General features: G+C 41.7%; 2 protein-coding genes across 2 annotated transcripts in view; both read right to left on the bottom strand.

The window, feature by feature from the left end:
* Positions 1–3,572: 3,572 nt before the first annotated feature.
* kcnk4a (potassium channel, subfamily K, member 4a) lies at positions 3,573–16,516 on the bottom strand. The gene is made up of 7 exons (XM_035669796.1): positions 16,323–16,516; positions 13,883–14,031; positions 12,213–12,532; positions 10,706–10,823; positions 8,384–8,689; positions 7,869–8,002; positions 3,573–7,768 (listed from the first exon to the last, which is right to left on the bottom strand). Exons 3-7 carry the CDS (start codon positions 12,399–12,401, stop codon positions 6,638–6,640), a joined length of 1,878 nt encoding a protein of 625 aa, XP_035525689.1. The 5' UTR covers positions 12,402–12,532; positions 13,883–14,031; positions 16,323–16,516; the 3' UTR covers positions 3,573–6,637.
* The window catches only part of LOC118333973 (trichohyalin-like), a 12,979-nt gene continuing 5,893 nt past the window's right edge, over positions 12,442–19,527 (bottom strand). The window contains exon 7 of the mRNA XM_035669795.1: positions 12,442–12,532. Within this exon, the coding sequence (XP_035525688.1) occupies positions 12,442–12,532 (91 nt within the window). The remainder of the gene's footprint in view (positions 12,533–19,527) is intronic.

The raw sequence follows: 19,527 nt of genomic DNA, 5'->3' as shown, positions 1-19,527 counted from the left end.
AGGGCGGTGTGGAAAAAGGTTTTCAGACTGTGATCTTTAGGGCGAGGGAGGCAGGGAGCAGATAGAAAAGAGAGAGAGGAGCTGTGTCCAGGCAGAGGGCCCTGCCAGCTCTCTGCGGTCCCGGGCTGAAATCTGCCCGGCGTAAACAGGATGTGAAAGATTTCCAGACACCGACCCGACCACTCACGGAACGCTAGATTTAAATGCTCCCCTCATTCCTTCGTGTTCGCGCTCCTGCTCTCTTTCTTCGCAAGATTCGTCGGGGAAAGTTTGTCCGTTGGGGAAGGAGAGAGAACGAGAGAAGAGGGACCCGGGACGAGCAGAAAAAGAGAGGCTTTGAAAATGAGACGTGGGATGATAGGGCTGTATTTGGAACGGCTACAAGTTTGGAAGGTGGTATTTTGCAGCCTTAGCAAATTTGTAACTATTTGGGTCTGGCTCAAACGTTCAGTAATCACACTCTGAATGTGCATTTATTATCTTATTGTAAAAAAACCTGTTGACTCATTGCTATTCCTAGGCTATAATTATATTGTGTCATACCTATGTTTTAACATCAGTCTCACTGATACACACAAACACACACTAACTCACTCACAGTCTCTCTCTTCACCCAAGTATCCACATTGACCACTTTTGATAGAATGTCTAAATGCTGAAAATAAAAAACATCCCCAGGGCTCATTTTAAATATAGACTCTCTGGTATGCCAGTGGTTTGTGTGTGTGTGTGTGTGTGTGTGAGGGAGAAAGAGAAAGAGACAGAGAGCGACTGGGTGTGTTTTGTGTGTGTGTGTGTGTGTGGCTGGTGAGGTCATGCGTGATAGCTCAGAAATGATTCCTTGGCTTTTATTGTGAATTTCATTGTGGTTATTGTGACGGGATTTTCACTCGGTGACTCTGCTGAAAGTGAGATGTTGCTTCATTTTTTGGGCTCTGTGTGTGTGTGTGTGTGTGTGTTTTGAAAATCTGGTTGACAATAAAGTTTTAGTTGAATAGGAAGCAATCCAGCCTGACAACAACATCCGGTCATGGATGTATTAACGTAGACTGGGGTTTTTATGCATTCACTGGAATTACAGCGGCAGGAAATACTTGTTTCTGATTGGCTGATATGAGAGTGGGAGGTTTACATCTGTTCTTTCAACAATATCCTCCATGTTGCTCAATATAGAAACACAGAACTCTGTTGGTCGATCATAGAGGATTATGTTAAGACCACCAATTTTAATTATTTCAACTCTGTCGTTTTAGCACGTTGGACAGCTCTACATACTACAATACCCATGAGCCTCAGCCTTATAACATCACAGTTAGTTTTGACCTCCGCCCCGTATATACACACCTGTCAATATTTCAGGGACTACTTAAGGGATCTCAACCAACTGTTTTTAAGGCGAGTTGTGAGTTTCTTAAAGGACTGGTTCACAAAAACAAACCTAATCCAAACAGTTGGACTGCTGATGAGGAGCCATTATTCAATGCTTTGTGCACCACAGACAGAATTCAATTAACCTTCATTACATTCAGTTAGAGGCGGAAATCTCTTAAATGTAATATTAGTAAACCCAAACGCTCTGCATGGCTGGATGCCCCCACAGGTACCTGATGTTTTTGTTGAACTGAACCTTTAAGGTCCTGAAATTGAATTCAGCAGCAGGAAATCTGTCTGTCTTTACTGAAGAGGTTTTTATCCGAGCTGTTAAAATAGCTTAAAGAGATACAAACTGTTCTCCAGCCATTGCAGTAAAATTGTTTTTTCTAAGCCACAGTGAGAATGCAGCCTCACTATGTGTGTGTGTGTGTGTGTGTGTGTGTTTGTCGGGGTGCTAGTGCTCGAGCTGTGGTGAGGCTCCCTCCCCCTGAGTAAACTAGCCCCAGCATCTGTTAGTCTTTTCCACTTAACTACCCCTTGCTATATCCAACCTGTACTTATCCCACGGTAGAGCGCCTTGCTCTGTCTCACACTGGGTCCCACTGTCCTTGGAGAGGGGAAGTCTGCTGTGGATATCGACCCCCGCTCACTCACACACACACACACACACTTCACAAACCATGTCTGTGCATTTGACCTTGAGAGGGAGTGTACACACAGACCCTAAAGGCATCTATAGCACACCCATACATACATATATACATACATCTGGCTTGTGTAGCCTCCTTATAGCAAAATATAATTCATGGCTCTGGTTCCTCACACACACACACATACACTCCACATACTGACCAAAAGAGAAAGAGAGCCTTTGATAACAGTTGTAAAATGTTTTTGAGGATGACAGAAAGCAATTGCACCTTATGGTCTGCGTCAAATATAACTCCCATTACAGGTTTGGACACTTTATTCGTCACAACTAGATTGAAATTGTTCCTATTTATTTCTGGCAGTTAAGTTAAAATACAGCTCTCAGGGCAACAGGACTCCATAAACACAAAATAAAAAGGTTATACAAGCAGCAGAGCGGTAATGAGACACAGGCGTAAACAGAAGATCCCGATCTGTGGCCTCAGCATTATTGAAGCCATATTCTTTGAGCAGTCAAACTTGGAGGCCAGAGCTGTACTTGAGGCCCTATTGGGACAAAACAGCTGAGAGGCCAAACCCACAGAGGCCCGCTGTTCTCCGTTCAAACAGATGAGGGCGACATTTCTGTCTCTTCTCTTCCTGGTACAGAGTTACATTGACTTAACAGTTCAATCTGTATTGAGTTGAACTTCCTGAAGTGATATCAAACACATCTATAATGTAACAGCCCCTCTTTATTATGACTCGCTCACAATGACACAGTTAGCTTAAAAATAAAGAAGCAATGTTGATTGTATGATTGTTTTCTTGTGAAACACTAATAAATGTTTATTTTAAATGTTAAATCTAAAATATATCGTGAATGTTACGTCGTATATTCCTATAAGAAGAGAAGCAGTTTAGATCTTTTATTCTTGATGTTTGAACTGGACGTCAGTGTGAACAATGTGTTCAATGTGAGTATCTAAAGTTTCATTTTGTTTGTACTTTTTACTAGAAACCACACAAATGTTGGTAAAATAAAAACATCAATAGATTTTTAACAGTGAAGCACAAAGACTGAGTTGACTGTTCACAAATTATACATTAAAGTTAAATTACTTTAGACCTTTATCAGACAACTTTCTGCATTTGTTTTCTTTATTCTGCTATTTGGTGCAATTTAGTTTAAATTATGTAGACATTACAGTATTATGATTGATTCATTTTTATTTGGTTTAGTATGCATGTTATTTTTAATGTTTAACAGATAGCTGTGTCTTGTGGTCCGATGGTATGACGCATTATAAAAACTAACAGATTTAGAGTTTAGATTGAAGACTGAGATAAAGAAAGCAAATGTGTGAATTTATTTAAATTAGTATTCAGTAACTACGGAAGCCTTGAAAGGCAAAGAAATGTTTTTTTCCCCTCACAAATTTTAATGTTTTTTTTTTTTTCATTTGTTAAAACAGGTGACTTATTTTTTTAAGATAAATATAATTTTTCTGTAAGTATAATATTTTCTTTACCTTTGAAAACAAAAAAATATCTTTCACTTGCCTTTATAGAATCAGTTATTAGACAGGCATTTAGTAATGCTTTAAAACAGTTAATAGATATTAAAAGTTTGCAAATCTCACTCTGAATCTTATAAATGTTCCACAATAGACCGTTAATTTGAGCCTTTTACACATTACAAACAGCGCCCCGTATCATGAGGTCTGAAACACGAGTTTAAGAGTTTAAGGCCACATATTTAGTCTGAAACTGAAAGACTTGAGTCATCAGAGAGGCACAATTCAAACATCTTCTCCACCTTCTTTTTTTATTGTATATAAAAAATAAGGTAGAAAAACATCCTTCCCAAAGTTCAGGAGTCAGACTCAGATGACGATATGGCTGATGGGTCGTGGTCAGCACGGCAGTAAAGTGCCATGTGAATATCTTCCTCCTTCCAACCCTCTGTCAACAAATGACAAAATATGTGGGAGCCTGAATTTGAGCATGGATTCAGTCAGTTACTTATTTTGGCTGTGGTGGAGGGCATAATGCCACCATAGCCTCTTGTCATAGTTCCTGATTCTGAGTAAGCAGGAACTTACTGTTTATCCCACATCCACCAAGAGCTGAGTTCATTCAGGACTCTCAGGGTTCAGGATCCAGGTCATGACGCATCTCATGCTCTCCAGTGGACGGACGCTTGGAAACAACACGTTGTGTCCCAGTTTTATACTCTATGTAATATATATTAATATATTTCTGTATAATGATTGTTGCAGTTGTTATAGGAGACATTTTACCATACTTTATACTTTAAGGAAATGATACATCAAACTGATTTTAAACATAACAAAGAGAAACCAAAATATCTTGTAGAGATTCTGTGTTTCTTTCTTTGGAGCTGTCGATCATAATTTACTTTCTAGGGCAGGTGTACATTAACAGCACACTCAAACATCAACTGTTTTATAGTAAGAATACTAACAGTTCATTTTGGCACCTTTCCACTGTGAACACACTTAAAAACAGCTCAATAAGTAGTGAAACTGGGACACAAGCCTGGTTTTATATCAGTACCTAGGCTTTCTACTATTTGAATGTGTGTGGAGTCTGTGGTGTTTTCTTGTAAACAATGTTTCTGTTTACATTCACTCTTACTCCCCAAAACACATTGTGTGAAGTTCAAACAAACTTTTTTTTTTTTTCTTAAAAGTTAAAAACCTGCAATGTTTACATGTTTACAAACTTGCCTTCTTTGTCTCCCACCGCCTTTGTGGGCACATTAGTGTTTCCTGGCAGGGCCCCACAAACATTGCTCCATTGACGATCAAAAACATGTATAAAATAAATCACAAAGGCGTCTGCAGAGGTTCAGCCTTGTTCAGGTTAATGTAAAATAACATTGTGTGTATTAAGAAAGGTCTGATAATCATCACTTTAATACATTATGAGGAATCTAACAGGGTTCAACCGAGGACAAACAGTACAGTACTTGAAAGGTGTGTACACAAGCTAAGATAACTTGCAGTTATTTATTTGGCAAAAGGGGCAGAGTTTTTAAAAAAATAAAAACACTAACAAAAAGTGGTCACAAGCAGAATCTTGCCAACAGTGACTTAAGGACACTTGATAGTATAGTTGGTAAACACCACAAACTTAATAATAACCTCAGCGTTGCTTTAATAGCCCTCTGACCGCTTACATTCAAGGCAGGCATACAAAGATGCTTATCGGGGTGTAAGGAGCACACAAGTTTTAACACAAAGCAGTGGACAGCAACTCGGTCTGACCTTTGCCCTTTTTAACCCTTAAAGACATTGAAGAGCAGTAGCCACCTGCTTCATCCCTCACACAACTGGACAGTGTCAGTTTTCCATTGTCAGGACGACGGCATTACACAGACTGACACTGCTCTGAGGGTGAATGATGGCCCTGTCGTGCTTTGATACTATTGTACTGTTGTTGTGGTTCCGGTTCTCCACCAGCTGCTGGGTTTTCCCCAGAGAGTTTTTATTTGTTTTTAGCTGTCGTGGTATGCCACCCAGATCCCGACGCATCGTGTCTTATGCTCAATTTTGTTACTAGATGACGTCCTAAAACAAGTCACACTTTTTAACCCCTCTTACTTACGTGTTCTTTTTCCCTTTTAATGCCACAAAAGTATTAAATATATTTCTTGTTTCTAGCGTAGTGGCCCACCTCAGCTATAAAACACTGTGGGAAGCCCTGCACTGAATCAGTCAGTCACCAAAAGTTAGCCTCACAAAGCCACTTAAATCTGAGATTCAGAGTTAAATACATGTGCTGAGAATTGATTGAGCTCAGCGGCTGAAGGACAGATTAACAAAGTAGATAATTATGTGTAATGATGGATAATGATGTGGCTCAACCTCTTTAAACCACTAAAAGTTATGACCAGCTGTTTGGTGTGGTCGACTTTAAAAGGAAGAGTGATTGAGGGCCTTTTATCACTCTCGTTATTTCAAAATCTGTTTTTGATGGACTACTGGATGGACTGCCAGGAAATAACCAATACCCACACTTGTGTAGTACCCAAATGTCTGGTTGTGTGATGCATTTTCCCATAATTGCCACAGTGCTCAAGTGTCTGTTAAGATCACAAGCCTGTGGAAGTTTATCAGAACTGACTCGGCCTTGATTAATAAGGACATCCAGTCGCTCACAGAAAGGCACAACCGAGCTCAGCCGTACAATCACATCAAAAACGCACATTAAGGAGCTGAGAGGAGTTATAATGTTAAATTAAATAGAGTTGTGCATGTATTCTGTATGATGATGTATGATGATTTCTGTCTCATATATTTTTAATATATGTATTTTATACTCTCAGCTTTGAATAGGTAAAGTGTGCACCAAGTGTACTGTGTGTTTGTGTTTTTCTGACGTGGTACCTACAACCTGCTGGTGCGTGTGACTGCAAGTGTGGGTATTGGTACAGACCCGTAACAACTTTGATGACTCGTCTTCTTTTCTAGTGCAAACAAGGTAAATATTATACCAGCTAAACATCAGATCAACAGATCACAAAGTAACAAAGTAAAATGTGTGTGCTGACTTTGTGAGGCTAAGCATGAACATGTTCAGAGTGGTAGGAACGTCATGTCTGTTGTTAACTATTATGTTCTGTCACATCTTGACTTTGTGGCTGAGCTGAACCTGTCTGGTTCTCTGATGGGGGCAGGTCTGAAAGGGAAGAGTCTGGAGGTGGTGTGGGAGGATTCGAAGGTGGCCGCATGTCACTGTTGGACCTCCTCACCTGTGTGGGGCTCCACCTGTGGGACAGCTGCTTCCTCATGCTCCTCCTCTTGGGTTTTCGTGGTCGTCTCTTCCTCCCCTCGCTTGCTGCTGGCTGGGCGCGGTCACTTAGAGTGTCCGAGGACTCGTCGATGTATGCCAGGTTCTCTCCGAAGAAATCCAGCAGCTGGCAGCTGGCCGAAGACGCCATGTTGAGGGGAGGTGAGGGAAGGACAATTGATTGGCGAGAAGAAGGAATAAAAGGGGGAAGAGAAGAGGAGTGAGGGAGAAAAACAGGGGCAGGTGTGTGTTTGTGGCTATTGTTTGCTGCAGATTCATATTTCTCTGCTAGAATCAGCCTGTTTTTCTCTTGTGCTGTGTTCATTTCTGTGGCTCTCGCTCCTCCCTCCTCCATGCTGCTGACCGTACAGCAGGGCTGGAACCTGTGGAGCGCCAAGAAGGACGAGGAGACCGAGGAGACGTCTGATCTGGAATCAAAAGGAGACTCAGATCCAGACATAGATCTTCCCTGCAAGGCTGCACCTGCTGAGTCCAGCTCTAAGGTGGAGCGGGCCACAGGGAGGGAGAATGAGCGGGCCAGCAGGTGAGGAAACGGCCTGCCCTCCACCTGCAGGCCCACAGTGGGGTCAACCCTCAATCCGGGCACCAGTCTTGGACCCGTTCCACCTCCAGCAGCAGTGACCCGTGGTCTGGACTTGGCCACCACCGCCCTCTCAAGAGACGAATGGGCCTCCAGTTGGCTCATGGAGTTGGAGAGGCCTCCCCAGCGGTTCGGTAGGTGTCCGTTCTCGGATGCTCCTCGAGCCCAGTGTCCCAGAGTGACCTGGGCTCCCCGGCGGATGCGACGACGCTCGCTGCGTTTCCAGCGCCGGCGCTGCAGGAGGAAGGGGTCGTTGAACTCCAGAGGGTTCGGGATGCGGAAGTCCATGGACATGTTCTGGATGTTCTGGGTCCAGTCTGTAGCATGGGCCCTCAACTCCTCCATCTGAGGAAGAGAGAAACATAAGCAGCAGAGGAGAAAATATGAGCCTCTAAATGAGATCCTCTCTTGGGGTAAATCCCTGGCTGTCTGTCAAATCTCTCACCTCAGCGCGGGTCCTCTTAGACAGCACCCTCAGCCAGTTGCCTATCATGGTGAGGATGGAGGCAAAGTAGGCGAGACCAAACACGATCCACAACAACACCAGAGGCTTGAAGAACATGCCCTCACGACCGCCACCTGGACACAGAGGAAGTGGTCTTAAGAGGGATTCAATGGGACACACAGAAATACAGTATTCCCCTTTGTGTAGCCCCTCACTGAGGACAGAGGTCTTGATACAGAACAGTCCTGCAGCAGGTAGGGAGGAGAAACCTCAGCAAGGGAGAAGTTACAGAAGAGGCTTTAACATACAGTAGAGATACCAGACCGGTATCACACACATACAGCTGAATGATTATTTTCATAATACGATAAAATAAAATAAAATAAATGTTGGAATGAATTTATACTGACAATAAGCTGGATCAATGGGACAATATTGTCACTGAGCTTCTTGTCTGTTTAAAATAACGACATGAGGTTGTGTGTGTGTGTGTGTGTGTGTGTGTGTGTCAGTACCTGGTACATAGTCTCCAAAGCCAACAGTAGTGAGAGTGATGACTACAAAGTAAAGCGACTCCAGAAACGACCAGTCCTCCACTTTCTGAAACACGACTGTCGGCACGGCGAGGAAAATAAGACAACCAATCAGGATGGAGAGAACCGCTGAGATCACGCGCACAGTGGTCGGCCTGACCTTACGTTTCTGAGAGAGAGAGGCAAACCACAAATACAGCGGCAGAATGAATAATAATAAATACTTAAGACTTGAACAATAGTTACACATTAAACTGGATTTAATAAAACAATGTGGTGATAGCTCTCCTTGTAGGGTATCTCTGTTTAAGTGTTGTTTAGCCGATCTTTATTTCCAGGTTTGAAGATTCCTGACGGTATAAGTAAGTATGTCCTCTTCCTCAGCTCCCCCCTGCCATGGTACCCTTGAGCAAATTTTCTGAGTATGTGCTCAGAGCCGCAGCTACACAGTATGTGTCACCTCTCAGGAGCTGATGTATGCAGACAGTGCTGCTAACAGTCCTGCATTATCAACAGACCTTCAGTGTAATACAGGTTTGAGATAAATGATCACTGGCAGAGACAGTTTCCTTTTTGTGACTTATGTGGAGGCAGCGTGTACTTCTAGCTACTTCATTTAGCATCGCTGCATTATTCCTTCCTGTAAACCAGTGGTTCCAAACCTTTTTTCTATTATGGGTTTTTCTATTCTATTATCTGACTACATGGCTACTAGATTATTTCCTGTTAATATTGACCAGAGATGAGTTTTGCTGATATTTTTAGGAACCGTTTCTACAATTCTCTGTCGGTGTATTTTTTAATTTTTAACAACCATACAGACCTAATAGGCTTCTTTTCTGATAAATTCAGTGTTTCTCATTGTTCTATTAGCTCTTTGCTAAACAGCATCATCCTACATTAACAACCAGATTGAATATAGTTTGTATTCAGGTCTTTAAACTTTACATCTTAAATAATAATCTAAACTTTAAACAACAATTTCATTTAGTTTTCTTCACAGAAACGAGATATACATCTACGGTGTATATATTCTTTTCTGACACACCTTGAAATCAAGACTGCTTCGTGCCCCCCTGTGAAGATTTAGCGACCCCTAGTTGGGGTCCCAATCCCCAGGTATGGATGACCACTGCTTTAAAAAGGCAACTGACAAAACTGACAATGGACAGTTACTTTAATAAACTACAGAGACTATTCATGAATGTGACTCACATCCAGGCAGAAATTTTTGAGCTAAGTTCTTAACCAAAATCACACAGAACCCACAATATTCTGCTGCCTAAGACAACAAAGTAAAGAAAAGACTGGTCTGGCACTCGATAAATCCAACTGAAGATTGGTCAACTGGCCAGACAGACCTATTACTCAACCAGGAAAAGAGGTACTCAATTTAGGCACAGTCTACCGCAGGCACTGCACACATAGTGTCACCAAACAACTCCCAGACAAGCAGTAATGCCAAAACATGGGGATATCCCCATCAGGCATGATCACACACAGAACAAACTGGCCTTACCACGGTCGGAGGAGACAATGCGCCGGGCGGCAGGCAACGGCGCGGTGAGCCAGAAGCTACGGGCGCGAGAGCAGGCGGGAGGAGGATCCTTTCAGACGTTCGGCGCGCGGATAATAGAATTTTAATATTACGTGAGGAAGTTATAAAGAAGGGGGGGGGGAGCATCCATCTTAAAGTTCATATATATAATTTAAGGTCTCTTTGGGATTATACAATATAAGTCGTTATAATGAACATATTCTGTATCAGCAACCTTCTCATTTAACAAATATGACCAACAAGACCCATTCTGACAACGTCATACCTGCGACCAACTGATTATAAAGTATTTAAAATTAAAAGACGAAAAGAGAAAATTAAAGAGGAATGTAAAACAGTAAAAAGTCTAAGTTCAAATTACGATAATAATAGTTGAACTAAAAATAATAATAAATAATCAAATGATATAATAGTACCTACACTAGTCGTATATACATATTACTGATTGAAATTGTCCTCCAAACAAAACAAAGACGTTATAGATCTGATGTATTGGACATTCATGTGAGACCAGAATATATTTTAAAAAGGTTTTCTGGTTTTCACGTTTGCACTTCAGTGAAATCAATTAGTGTTGCTATGGATCAACAGTCTCCTGCAGTTAACAGTCAAACAAGTAAAATGTTTTCACAGATTAGAGTTGAGGTTGAGTATATAGGTATATAATCTTTCCAACAGATGTCTTCACTTAAGAGAGCATTTTATTTGATCTTCACAGTGCAGCCTGAAGGGGAGTCCCCACCTACCTATGGTGGTAATGATGGTACCACAGAAGAAGAAGGCGGAAGCAAGGTCCCAGCGGCTGGTGAAGTTGGCAGGAAGGCTGCGCACATCCAGGCCTGCCTCCACCGCAGACGCCACTCCCTGAAGAGAAGGGATGTAATTTATTTAACTGTGAATTAAGCCTTCAACACAAATCCCTAAACAATAGGATGCAAGCCAGTTTATTTATTTTACAACAAGAAAAAAAAACAGTTTGCTAGAGAATATCTAGAGACATAGTTTCTCTATGACTACTCGAAGTATCAAAACTAAAAGTCTTCATTCTTTTTTTTTTGGTATATGATTTCATAAAAAGGACCAGTGTCTGGTATTTATCTAGTGTTGTAGTCGCAGATTGCCACTTCTATGCTTCACCTCCTTTTCAAACCACAACGGAGAAACCATGGTGGCCGTGAACCTTGCAAAAGACCTTCGGGGAGGAACTGTGTGTTTCAGTCTGGCAGATTGATTGTAACACTGGTTCAGCTCAAGGTGAAGCTGAGGCCTGAAGACTAGCCTGGCCAGGACCAGATTAGTCTGGAGGGATAGGTTTCCAAGGTAACTTATGTCAGACTTATTTAAATCCCCTTTATGAAACAGAATTTCCTGAAAATAAACCTGACTCACTGAAATAATCCTGGTTTAACAGGTAATCTTGCTTCATGAAACACCCCTCTGCTATACTTAGTGCAATGTCAATAAACTTTATTAACTCACTGGTACATAAAGCTGTTTTAATTGCAGTGTATCTAACGTAGCCAACAATATTTGGCACACAGAGAACTGCAATCCCCCCAAACCCTGACCCCACAGCTGGAGTTTACACTGCAAATATCTGTATATAACGGAGAGTGTCAGTGTTTGAGGAGTATGGGAAGGCGAGCCTCAGTACTGTCTAAAGAACTTTTATGCAGCACTAAATATGGATTTGTCACTATTATTTCTTTGCCTTAGTTCTATTTGTTAGATAATCATGCTCTTAAGTTTTGTATGTGTGGGTGTCTGTGTGTTAGGATTTGACTGAGTCTGTGAAGTATAGTTTTTTACTTGAATTGCACAACTCACCTCACACAGTATTTTTGCCTCACGTCTCTCCCTCAACACCTCCCCTTAAACACTTCCCCGCCTCCCCAGGGGGCATCACGGATTGAAAACCTCTGCTCCAAAGATCATTAACGTCAGGTGTCAGAGATATATTTGATCCAAAATGTTGCGTTCCAGGTTGTGCTTTAAACCTGCTGTATATTCTACAGATTTACTGGAGTTACAGCACTTTAAACCTCTACATACACCAAAAAACACCAAAATCCCAAAACAATGTTTGTTTTGTGGAAGCTAATGTAACAGCCCTTAAAATGGACGTGTGTTGTACCCCCGTCAAGTTTAAATCAGAAAGAGCAAAAACTGTGTTAAAACTGTTGTAAAGTTGTAGCCACATCCTCACAGTCAATGTTTGTGTAATGGCGGATTGCTTGACGTGTCCAATGGTACCTTCACAAGCTTGTGGAACTCCAGCTCGGTGACACAGGACTTATTATCGAGGAACGTGTGCTTGGTAGCAAGCAGGTCTTTGTACGCCGAATTCTCATCGGGGGCCTCCAGGGTGCGGAAAACAAGCGCTCCCATCACCAGGTACAGCATGACTCCGGTCAGCAGGGCCAAGAGGGTGGTGCACCGCATTTTCTCCCTGTCGACCCCCCTGCCCCTCCAGGGTTAGGGTTCAGAGCTCAGAGGCCAGGATCTGGTTGGGCTCTCGGTCAGGATACACAGGGCACAGCTGGCCATAAACAGGAAGTTCCTTTCCAGAGGCACTGCATGTGTGAGCACGGAAACGTGTAAACAAGCAACACAAGTGTTCTTGGAAGGCTGACAGACATTAACAACTTATATTTATACATCAGTGCGTCAAACCAAAGAGACGGTCCCTGACAGGAAAAGTGAGAAGTTAAGAGCTGGCATTAAGTACGCTTATTATTTTATATTTAGTAATGTCATTCTTTCACCTCACTACAGTAATCTGATCGCTGCAGTGAGAGTACAGTAAAGATACAGCTCAGAAAGTGTTTATACTAACCAGCTGTATATACCATGAATTAGATTGAGTGCTTCAACCTTAAAAGGATAGTTAAATGTACACTGAAAGACTTATCGGTGGCTTTTTGCCCTTCCTAATGAGACTTCAGTAAAAGAAATAGACGACATGAGGCTACAGTAGCCTGAGCTTTCAACTCAACTGGGACTTTCCAAAGTTACAGTACAGAATTGTCTTTTGAATGCATTTTTTCATGGAAGTAGAACTGTGGGTTTTGTCTACCTGGGGCTTTAAGAAATGGGGGACAAAGGGGCATTCATGGTGTCGTACTTGGCTGTACAACAGTTTCTTAGTTTAGCCTTAGTGGTCAACAGCCACAAAGAGCGTTATGTATCGGCTCCTCCGAAAGTGAGTAAACTTCAGTGTGTGTAGACAGAACCATTAAGATACAGTTGAGGTGAGGATGAGTTTAGATCAGCACTACACTACACTAAACCACACGGGGTGGCTGTGGCTCAGCAGGTACAGCGGGTTGTCCACTAATCTCAAAATCAGCTGTTTGATCCCTAGCTAAGTCAAAGTGTGCTTGGGCACTGAACCACAGATTGCTCCTGATGGCTGGGCCAGCACCTTAAACTGTAGCTCGCTGCCAACGTGGGTTGAGTGTGTGAGGAGGTGAATTGTAGAGCACTTTGGATGAAGAGTTCTATATACATGCAATACATTTACACAGAAAGTCAGTGCCACTGAGTTATCAGGTAAACAGATCTGTCCCTCCACATACTGCCTTTTGTTTCCTCAGTGTCAGCCTGACGTAGTGTGTGACGCTACTGAAGCTGAAGCCTGTTTAACTTGGAGTGTGTCAGGAATCACTGCAACAACAAACCTTATCAAAAACCACCAAAGTTAACCCAGTTCAGGGAAGACAAGCATCAGACAGTCTAACAAATAACTGGAAATAAAGCACAGTGTGTGCATACAATGTGATCACAGACTAATGGAGGATTATTGTAACACTGAAAGGAACTATTATTCACTTCCAATGTGGTTTATTTTATAATATCTTTAATGACCTCTTGTATGATGGATAAAGAACGTTTTATAAGTGAGAGGATGATAAAGATAGAACCTTAAGACACCGTTGTCAGGAGCTCATCCCATGTTAAAGCTCCACAAATCAGGTGATGAAGAAATCTCTCCTCTGTATCCGTTCTCTCTGGTTCTCCGCTGTCTTCAGTGCTCAGGAGGAGTGAAGAATTGTGGGTCCATTTCTTTATCCTTTAAAAAATTTGAAGACTTTTAACCATGACGAAATACAGAAACAGGCGAACACATGTATGTAAAGTGTAAATGTAAATTCGAGCAGCTTTAAGTTGGCATATATCCCCGTTTCCCGCTCTGTTTTAGCAGGGCATTAAAAAGTGTTCACATTCTAGAGACTTTGTCATAATAACCAGGGAGCGACTGACACACACCAGGCCACCCTGCCAGCGGTCTCACAAACGATTAGACTCTGCCAAAACTCCAAACATACATCTTGACATTAATCGAAAACATGTTTATAGCTTATCTTCATTTGGCTTCTAATGTTTTCTTTGAACTGTGTGATTACCTTACACACACAACACACACTAACACACACACACAAACACAACGACTGGGATTAAGGTGCTCTGGGTCAGCCGGCCCTGGTCGTCTCCACACGGACCTTGACAATGTTCTGAGATTTCCCAGAGTCTGGCCGACTGTTAGCATTCTGCGCTAATGGACTGTTGGCTTTGGTTTGTGAGGACAGTCTCGCTCTCTGCCCCTGGCTACAGCACTGACAGACATTATTAGTTATCACTGTCTAAACCCACACTGGCATATTTTGATATTTTGCTAAGATATTGAGTGCGGGGGGCTTAGAAAGAGCAGGACTGTGGCTGACGGGCAGTGATCTAATCTTAAGTTAAACAGTGGGGCAGGTGTGGAAAATAATCACACTGAGAGCTGTTTGAAAAGAAGCATGAGGCTGGAAGAAGACGTACATGACCTATTCTTAGGTTTACATTTAAGGCAGGTGTATAAGATAAATCTAACCAAACTAAGATGAACTACAGAGACAAAAAAACAGCAGCAAATGTTCCTCTCAACGCAATTAGCCGCTAGTTTAACCTTCAAAGTTTGGGGCCCTGGAGGTACTTAACCCTCAAAGAGTCCCCCTCCACTCAAACAAGTGCACATCTGCTTTATAATTGAGTTCAGATGACGATGTTTGAGCTTCACTGTGCAGAATCACGTATGAGCAGAGTTTGACACAAGGAGCCTTAAATCTCAGTTTAACACACAAACATATGTACCGGCATTATTTGTGACATCACAACTACTTTGGAGCCAATCGTGATCCAGTATGCAGCGGACACAAGTGTGGCGTGGAAACGTGAATCCTCTAGTGAACATACACGCTAATAATCGACTTTACTTTTTAGCAAAGAATATACATACAACATATCAAACATGAACTTTGTCCTTATTTGGTTTAATAATAGTAATTTTTCATATATTTTTTTTCTGTATTTTGTCACTTCCATCATGTGTAAGCTCAGTTTGTGACACAGGAAAAGGTTACCGCTACAATACTTTTCTCCATATTGAGTTTAAATAACATCAGAAGAAAAGAACAAAAGGTTGATTTTGGTATTTCTATTGTATTCACACACACTGTTGGGTTTTTAGCGGCTGTATTGTTTCTCCTGTATTCCAGCAAACATACAGAGGCCTCTCTGTGAACGTGACTGTTGGCCACAGCCGGAGAAACAGAAGTTTTGTACCATCCCCTTTATCTGTACTGACAAACCTCCAGGGATAGACATGACCGTCTGCGCATGAGGATGTAGTATCTACTGAAGAATTTACAGTGCTGGGAGAAAATAAAGCTCCTTTAGATGTAATTACCCCCCAAAGTATTTTCCTCTTTTTAATTTAGCCAACGCTAACGTCAGAAGGAGATCACATGTTACAACTCTGGTTTCATGCTCTGGGAAAGAATTATCCTCAAAAATAATGATAGGACTGTTTTGGACTTCAGTGAAGAACAGAAAAAGACACATTTGCTGACATTTTGCTCTGAGGCGACAAAACCAAAAAAAGATTGAAAAGCTTATCAAATGAGGCAGCGGCGCTTGCAGAAACACAGATGCATAAATCTTAAAATATAGTTTCAAGCTAAGTAACTTTCTAAATTTTGCATTTAAATTACTGTGTTTTCGGTAGTGTCAGGGTTGAGAGACTGTATATTGAATGTTGCAGGAATGCAGGAATGTCAGAGCAGGCGATTGATCATCTTTTTAAATCAGTGTGACAGTCTGCTACTATACTTGGTAACCTACAATTAAAAAGAAAAAGGAAAAGGAATTTTGGAGAAAAGGCCAAAGAGCCACACATTCAAACTGAATCTAAAACCGAGCAGCAAGCATGATAAGGAGACATTCTTGCTTATAATGTGAAAATAAACAACAGAATCTGTGTCGTCTCGAAACCACTGATCTCATAACTCTCAATATAGAAATAATTTTTACGTGTCTTACCTTCAGTTTGGAGAAATGTTGCTATCCAAGTTCGTCTCTTGCAGCATGTGCCGTTCTCTCACCATTCAGCACTCAGCGAGGAGCGCTGTGTGTGTTTGTGTGTGTGTGTTGTGAAAGTGCATGTGTGCATGTGTGTTTTCTCCTTGGAAGGTGTTTCCCCATTCTCGTGACCCTACATCACTCTGACAGAGGAGAGCAGATCGGAGGAGGAGGAGGAGGAGCATTACGGCGCTGCGAGTGTGATTAAGTGCCGTCACTGCAGAGGAAGAGCAGAGGGCCCGGAGTTTCCTGAGCTGGATGTGGGGGGGCCTTCGCTCTCTAAATCCTCGCCTCTCCTACCGCTGTCTTTTTGGGAAGTAAAAAGAGACACTTGTTTCTTCAAAGTCAGAGTTATGTTCCACACAATTTTTCTTGCACTTGAGGAGGACTTCCATCATGAAATAAAACAGACAGTTGGAAAGTCTAACTCTTCAATTGAGTCCTTTAAAGCGTTCAGCACCTTCTCAACAATGTGTTCATGACCAAGAGGCAAAGGGAGAGGACTTTGATAATTGCGGAAATACTTATGTGATTAAACCAAGATATTCCACTTAAACACTTTGAGGCTCTCTTCATTGGACCATGGCACTCATTTAGACTTAATTGTACGGCAGCAGTAAAAAGAAAAACTTCTCAGCATAAAGCTGACGACGGACCAAACAGACCTAACATCACGACATGAAACAAAAAAGTACGCAGCCAAACTTCTCAGACTCAAAGGCGCTCAAAGATAAATGAATCCAACAGAGAGACAACAGTTAAATTAAGAGCAAGCCTTTTATTCTAGCCGCGAACACAACACAGATACATTCACATCAAAGTGTCCAAAACAAGGCAACCAATACAAAGTGAGCTTCTCGCGCTCACAGTCGTACATTCCCACCTCACTGCCAGAAGACTACAGATCCCAGAGATATGAAGGCAGCTGAAAGGGAGGGGAAGTGTGTGTGCGTGTCTTCAAGTGTGTGTGTGAGGGTGTCAACATGGCAAATGAATGGCGATGGCATCGAGTCAGGACAGGAACAGTCCTCACTGTTCAGACTGAGTCAACAAACCAAGGCCGGGAGAGAACAACTCTATCTCTAAATAAAATGTAAACATAAAAAAAAAAAAATCACTCCACACTTTTAACACAACTAAAACCTTCAACTGAAATATCTCAAAGTCACTGAAAGAGAGCTCAGCAAGGATTTAAAGCATAGCTTTGTCCTTAAAACAATACTCAATGTGCATCACTGAAAGACTTAATGTGTAGGTATCTTCCAAAGTTACAGCCTTTTTAGTATAAAAAGAAAAGTTTTACCTTCTCTGCCGGAGTATGAACTGCTCCACAAAGGAGACATTGTTCACAATGGTTATGAGAAAAGAGTCGATGGTACAAATATGTCTTTGGAATAAACTGTGTGAACTTCTTGTCCCATTAGAAGATGTCCAGGAGCTATTGTGACTGACTGCACCAACCTCATTTAACTAGCCCTGTGAGTATAGTCACTACGTCACCAAGCTTCTACACCAAATAGTTTTATATTAGCTTCTACTAAACTTAGAGTAGACTATATTTTCACACAGAACGAGGACTGGGGATGTTGTCCCCTTCACTTAATTGAAATTGCTTTAGAAAAGAATCAATTTACAACAACCAGTAACTCTTTCGATGTACATGTGAGTGCTGTTTTAAGACACATTTTAACAGTTTGGAACCTAGCCATTAACTATTTGGTCAAACCTTATAAGCAAGCAAAGTGGTGAGATCCTGTGCTTCAGGGCATAATACAAACTGTACATCCACTCCTAATGTATCTACAAAATCTACAGTGTACATATATGTCGGCTACCGTTTGCTACAGCACAGTAACAAATGTGCAAGAACCAAAATCTAGCATAAACAGTTCAATCAAATAAATTATATCTCATCTTATATAAGAATCCAATTGAATTTATCTGTATGCTCCACTAATAAAATAAAACTTCAAATGTTTGCTTTTGGTAAATTCATTGCGGAGATGACCACGGAGTGTAAGACAGAGAAGCAAAGCAGCAGGAGGAGGAGAGAGGGAGCGCAGTGTGTATCACCATACATGGAGCGGAAACCAACGCAGGTTAGACTGAGTCACAGACAAACTCGCCCCTCTCTCTCTCCCACATACACACACACACAAATCACATCAAGATGAGGACACACATGTTCATATTCACAGCCAATATCTCACACGCTCACTAGCTTTCACACAGTCTTTGTAAACACCTGCCCTCTACTGAAACACATTCAAGGGTCTATAAATAAGCCACCTCAAGAATCAAAAAGAAAAAAACATGTAGGTCACATTTTCACAACAGGCCTCTCTCGGCTTCATCCTTTTGGAAAACAAGTCAAACTTATCTTGACAAGCACTTGTTTAGAAAAGCATCAACTAGGCACTGTTTCATTTAAAGTAGGATAGACCCATAAGTTAATTTAGAGTAACTAAAAACTAAACAGTCCCTTTGGAAAAGTGGTTGTTAACTTCAATAAACATCAACAAACATCACTAAATCACTACTTCTGTAACTAAACATACAGGTGGGTGTACAGTGACAGCAAAGTCTCCACGCAGCATTCAGGGGGCAGACTAGTGACCATTAAGACATTTCGGATCCACAGTGGAGGTGTTCCTTCTGCCAGTGCAGGCCCAGTTACCTGCACACACATACAGAAGTCCTTTTTAAACTGGTCCTGTGTTGGCTGGAAGTGCTTCAGGTTGCTGGTGATCGGAGTGTCCCTGTGTAGCAGCTGTCGTCCTTCACTGATGTTCACTGTCAGACCACAACGATGAGCTTTCCACCACATCTGTAGACAAACGCGTGCAAATGTTAGACTATATTTTATTCTTGGAGAGAGTCAAAATCTTCATTTAACCCCAAAGAATATATAATACCTTGTTTTCAAGACTTTTAAGACAAGTAACCATATTTTTAAAAGGATAAGGGCCCAGTCACACAATGGTCACTCCCCCATGTGTGACCAATCCCTAATGGGTTATTTACTTCGCAGCCAATTGAGTTATCCAAACAAAATGGGTACTATTAATGCTTTCAATGACTGGCTCTTTGTAAAGTTTTGAGAGTGTTTTAATATCTCCTTAGCAGACACAATAAAAGCTGTATGATTATTCTCATATAAAACCCT

The sequence above is a fragment of the Morone saxatilis genome, unplaced genomic scaffold (assembly GCF_004916995.1).
Source record: "Morone saxatilis isolate NCDOM2014 unplaced genomic scaffold, NCSU_SB_2.0 Contig22, whole genome shotgun sequence".
Taxonomy (NCBI): domain Eukaryota; kingdom Metazoa; phylum Chordata; class Actinopteri; family Moronidae; genus Morone; species Morone saxatilis.
The sequence above is the reverse complement of the archived record's forward strand: the minus strand, read 5'-3'. Positions and strand labels throughout refer to the sequence as shown.

What these genes read in the sequence shown, in the direction of transcription:
- kcnk4a (XM_035669796.1), bottom strand. Translation starts at nt 12,401, where the DNA reads ATGCGGTGCACCACCCTCTTGGCCCTGCTGACCGGAGTCATGCTGTAC. An exon ending in CTTTGGAGACTATGTACCAG is followed by an intron (nt 8,003 to 8,383) that starts GTACTGACACAC and finishes CTCTGTGTCCAG; the next exon opens with GTGGCGGTCGTGAGGGCATG. An exon ending in CTAAGAGGACCCGCGCTGAG is followed by an intron (nt 7,769 to 7,868) that starts GTGAGAGATTTG and finishes TCTCTTCCTCAG; the next exon opens with ATGGAGGAGTTGAGGGCCCA.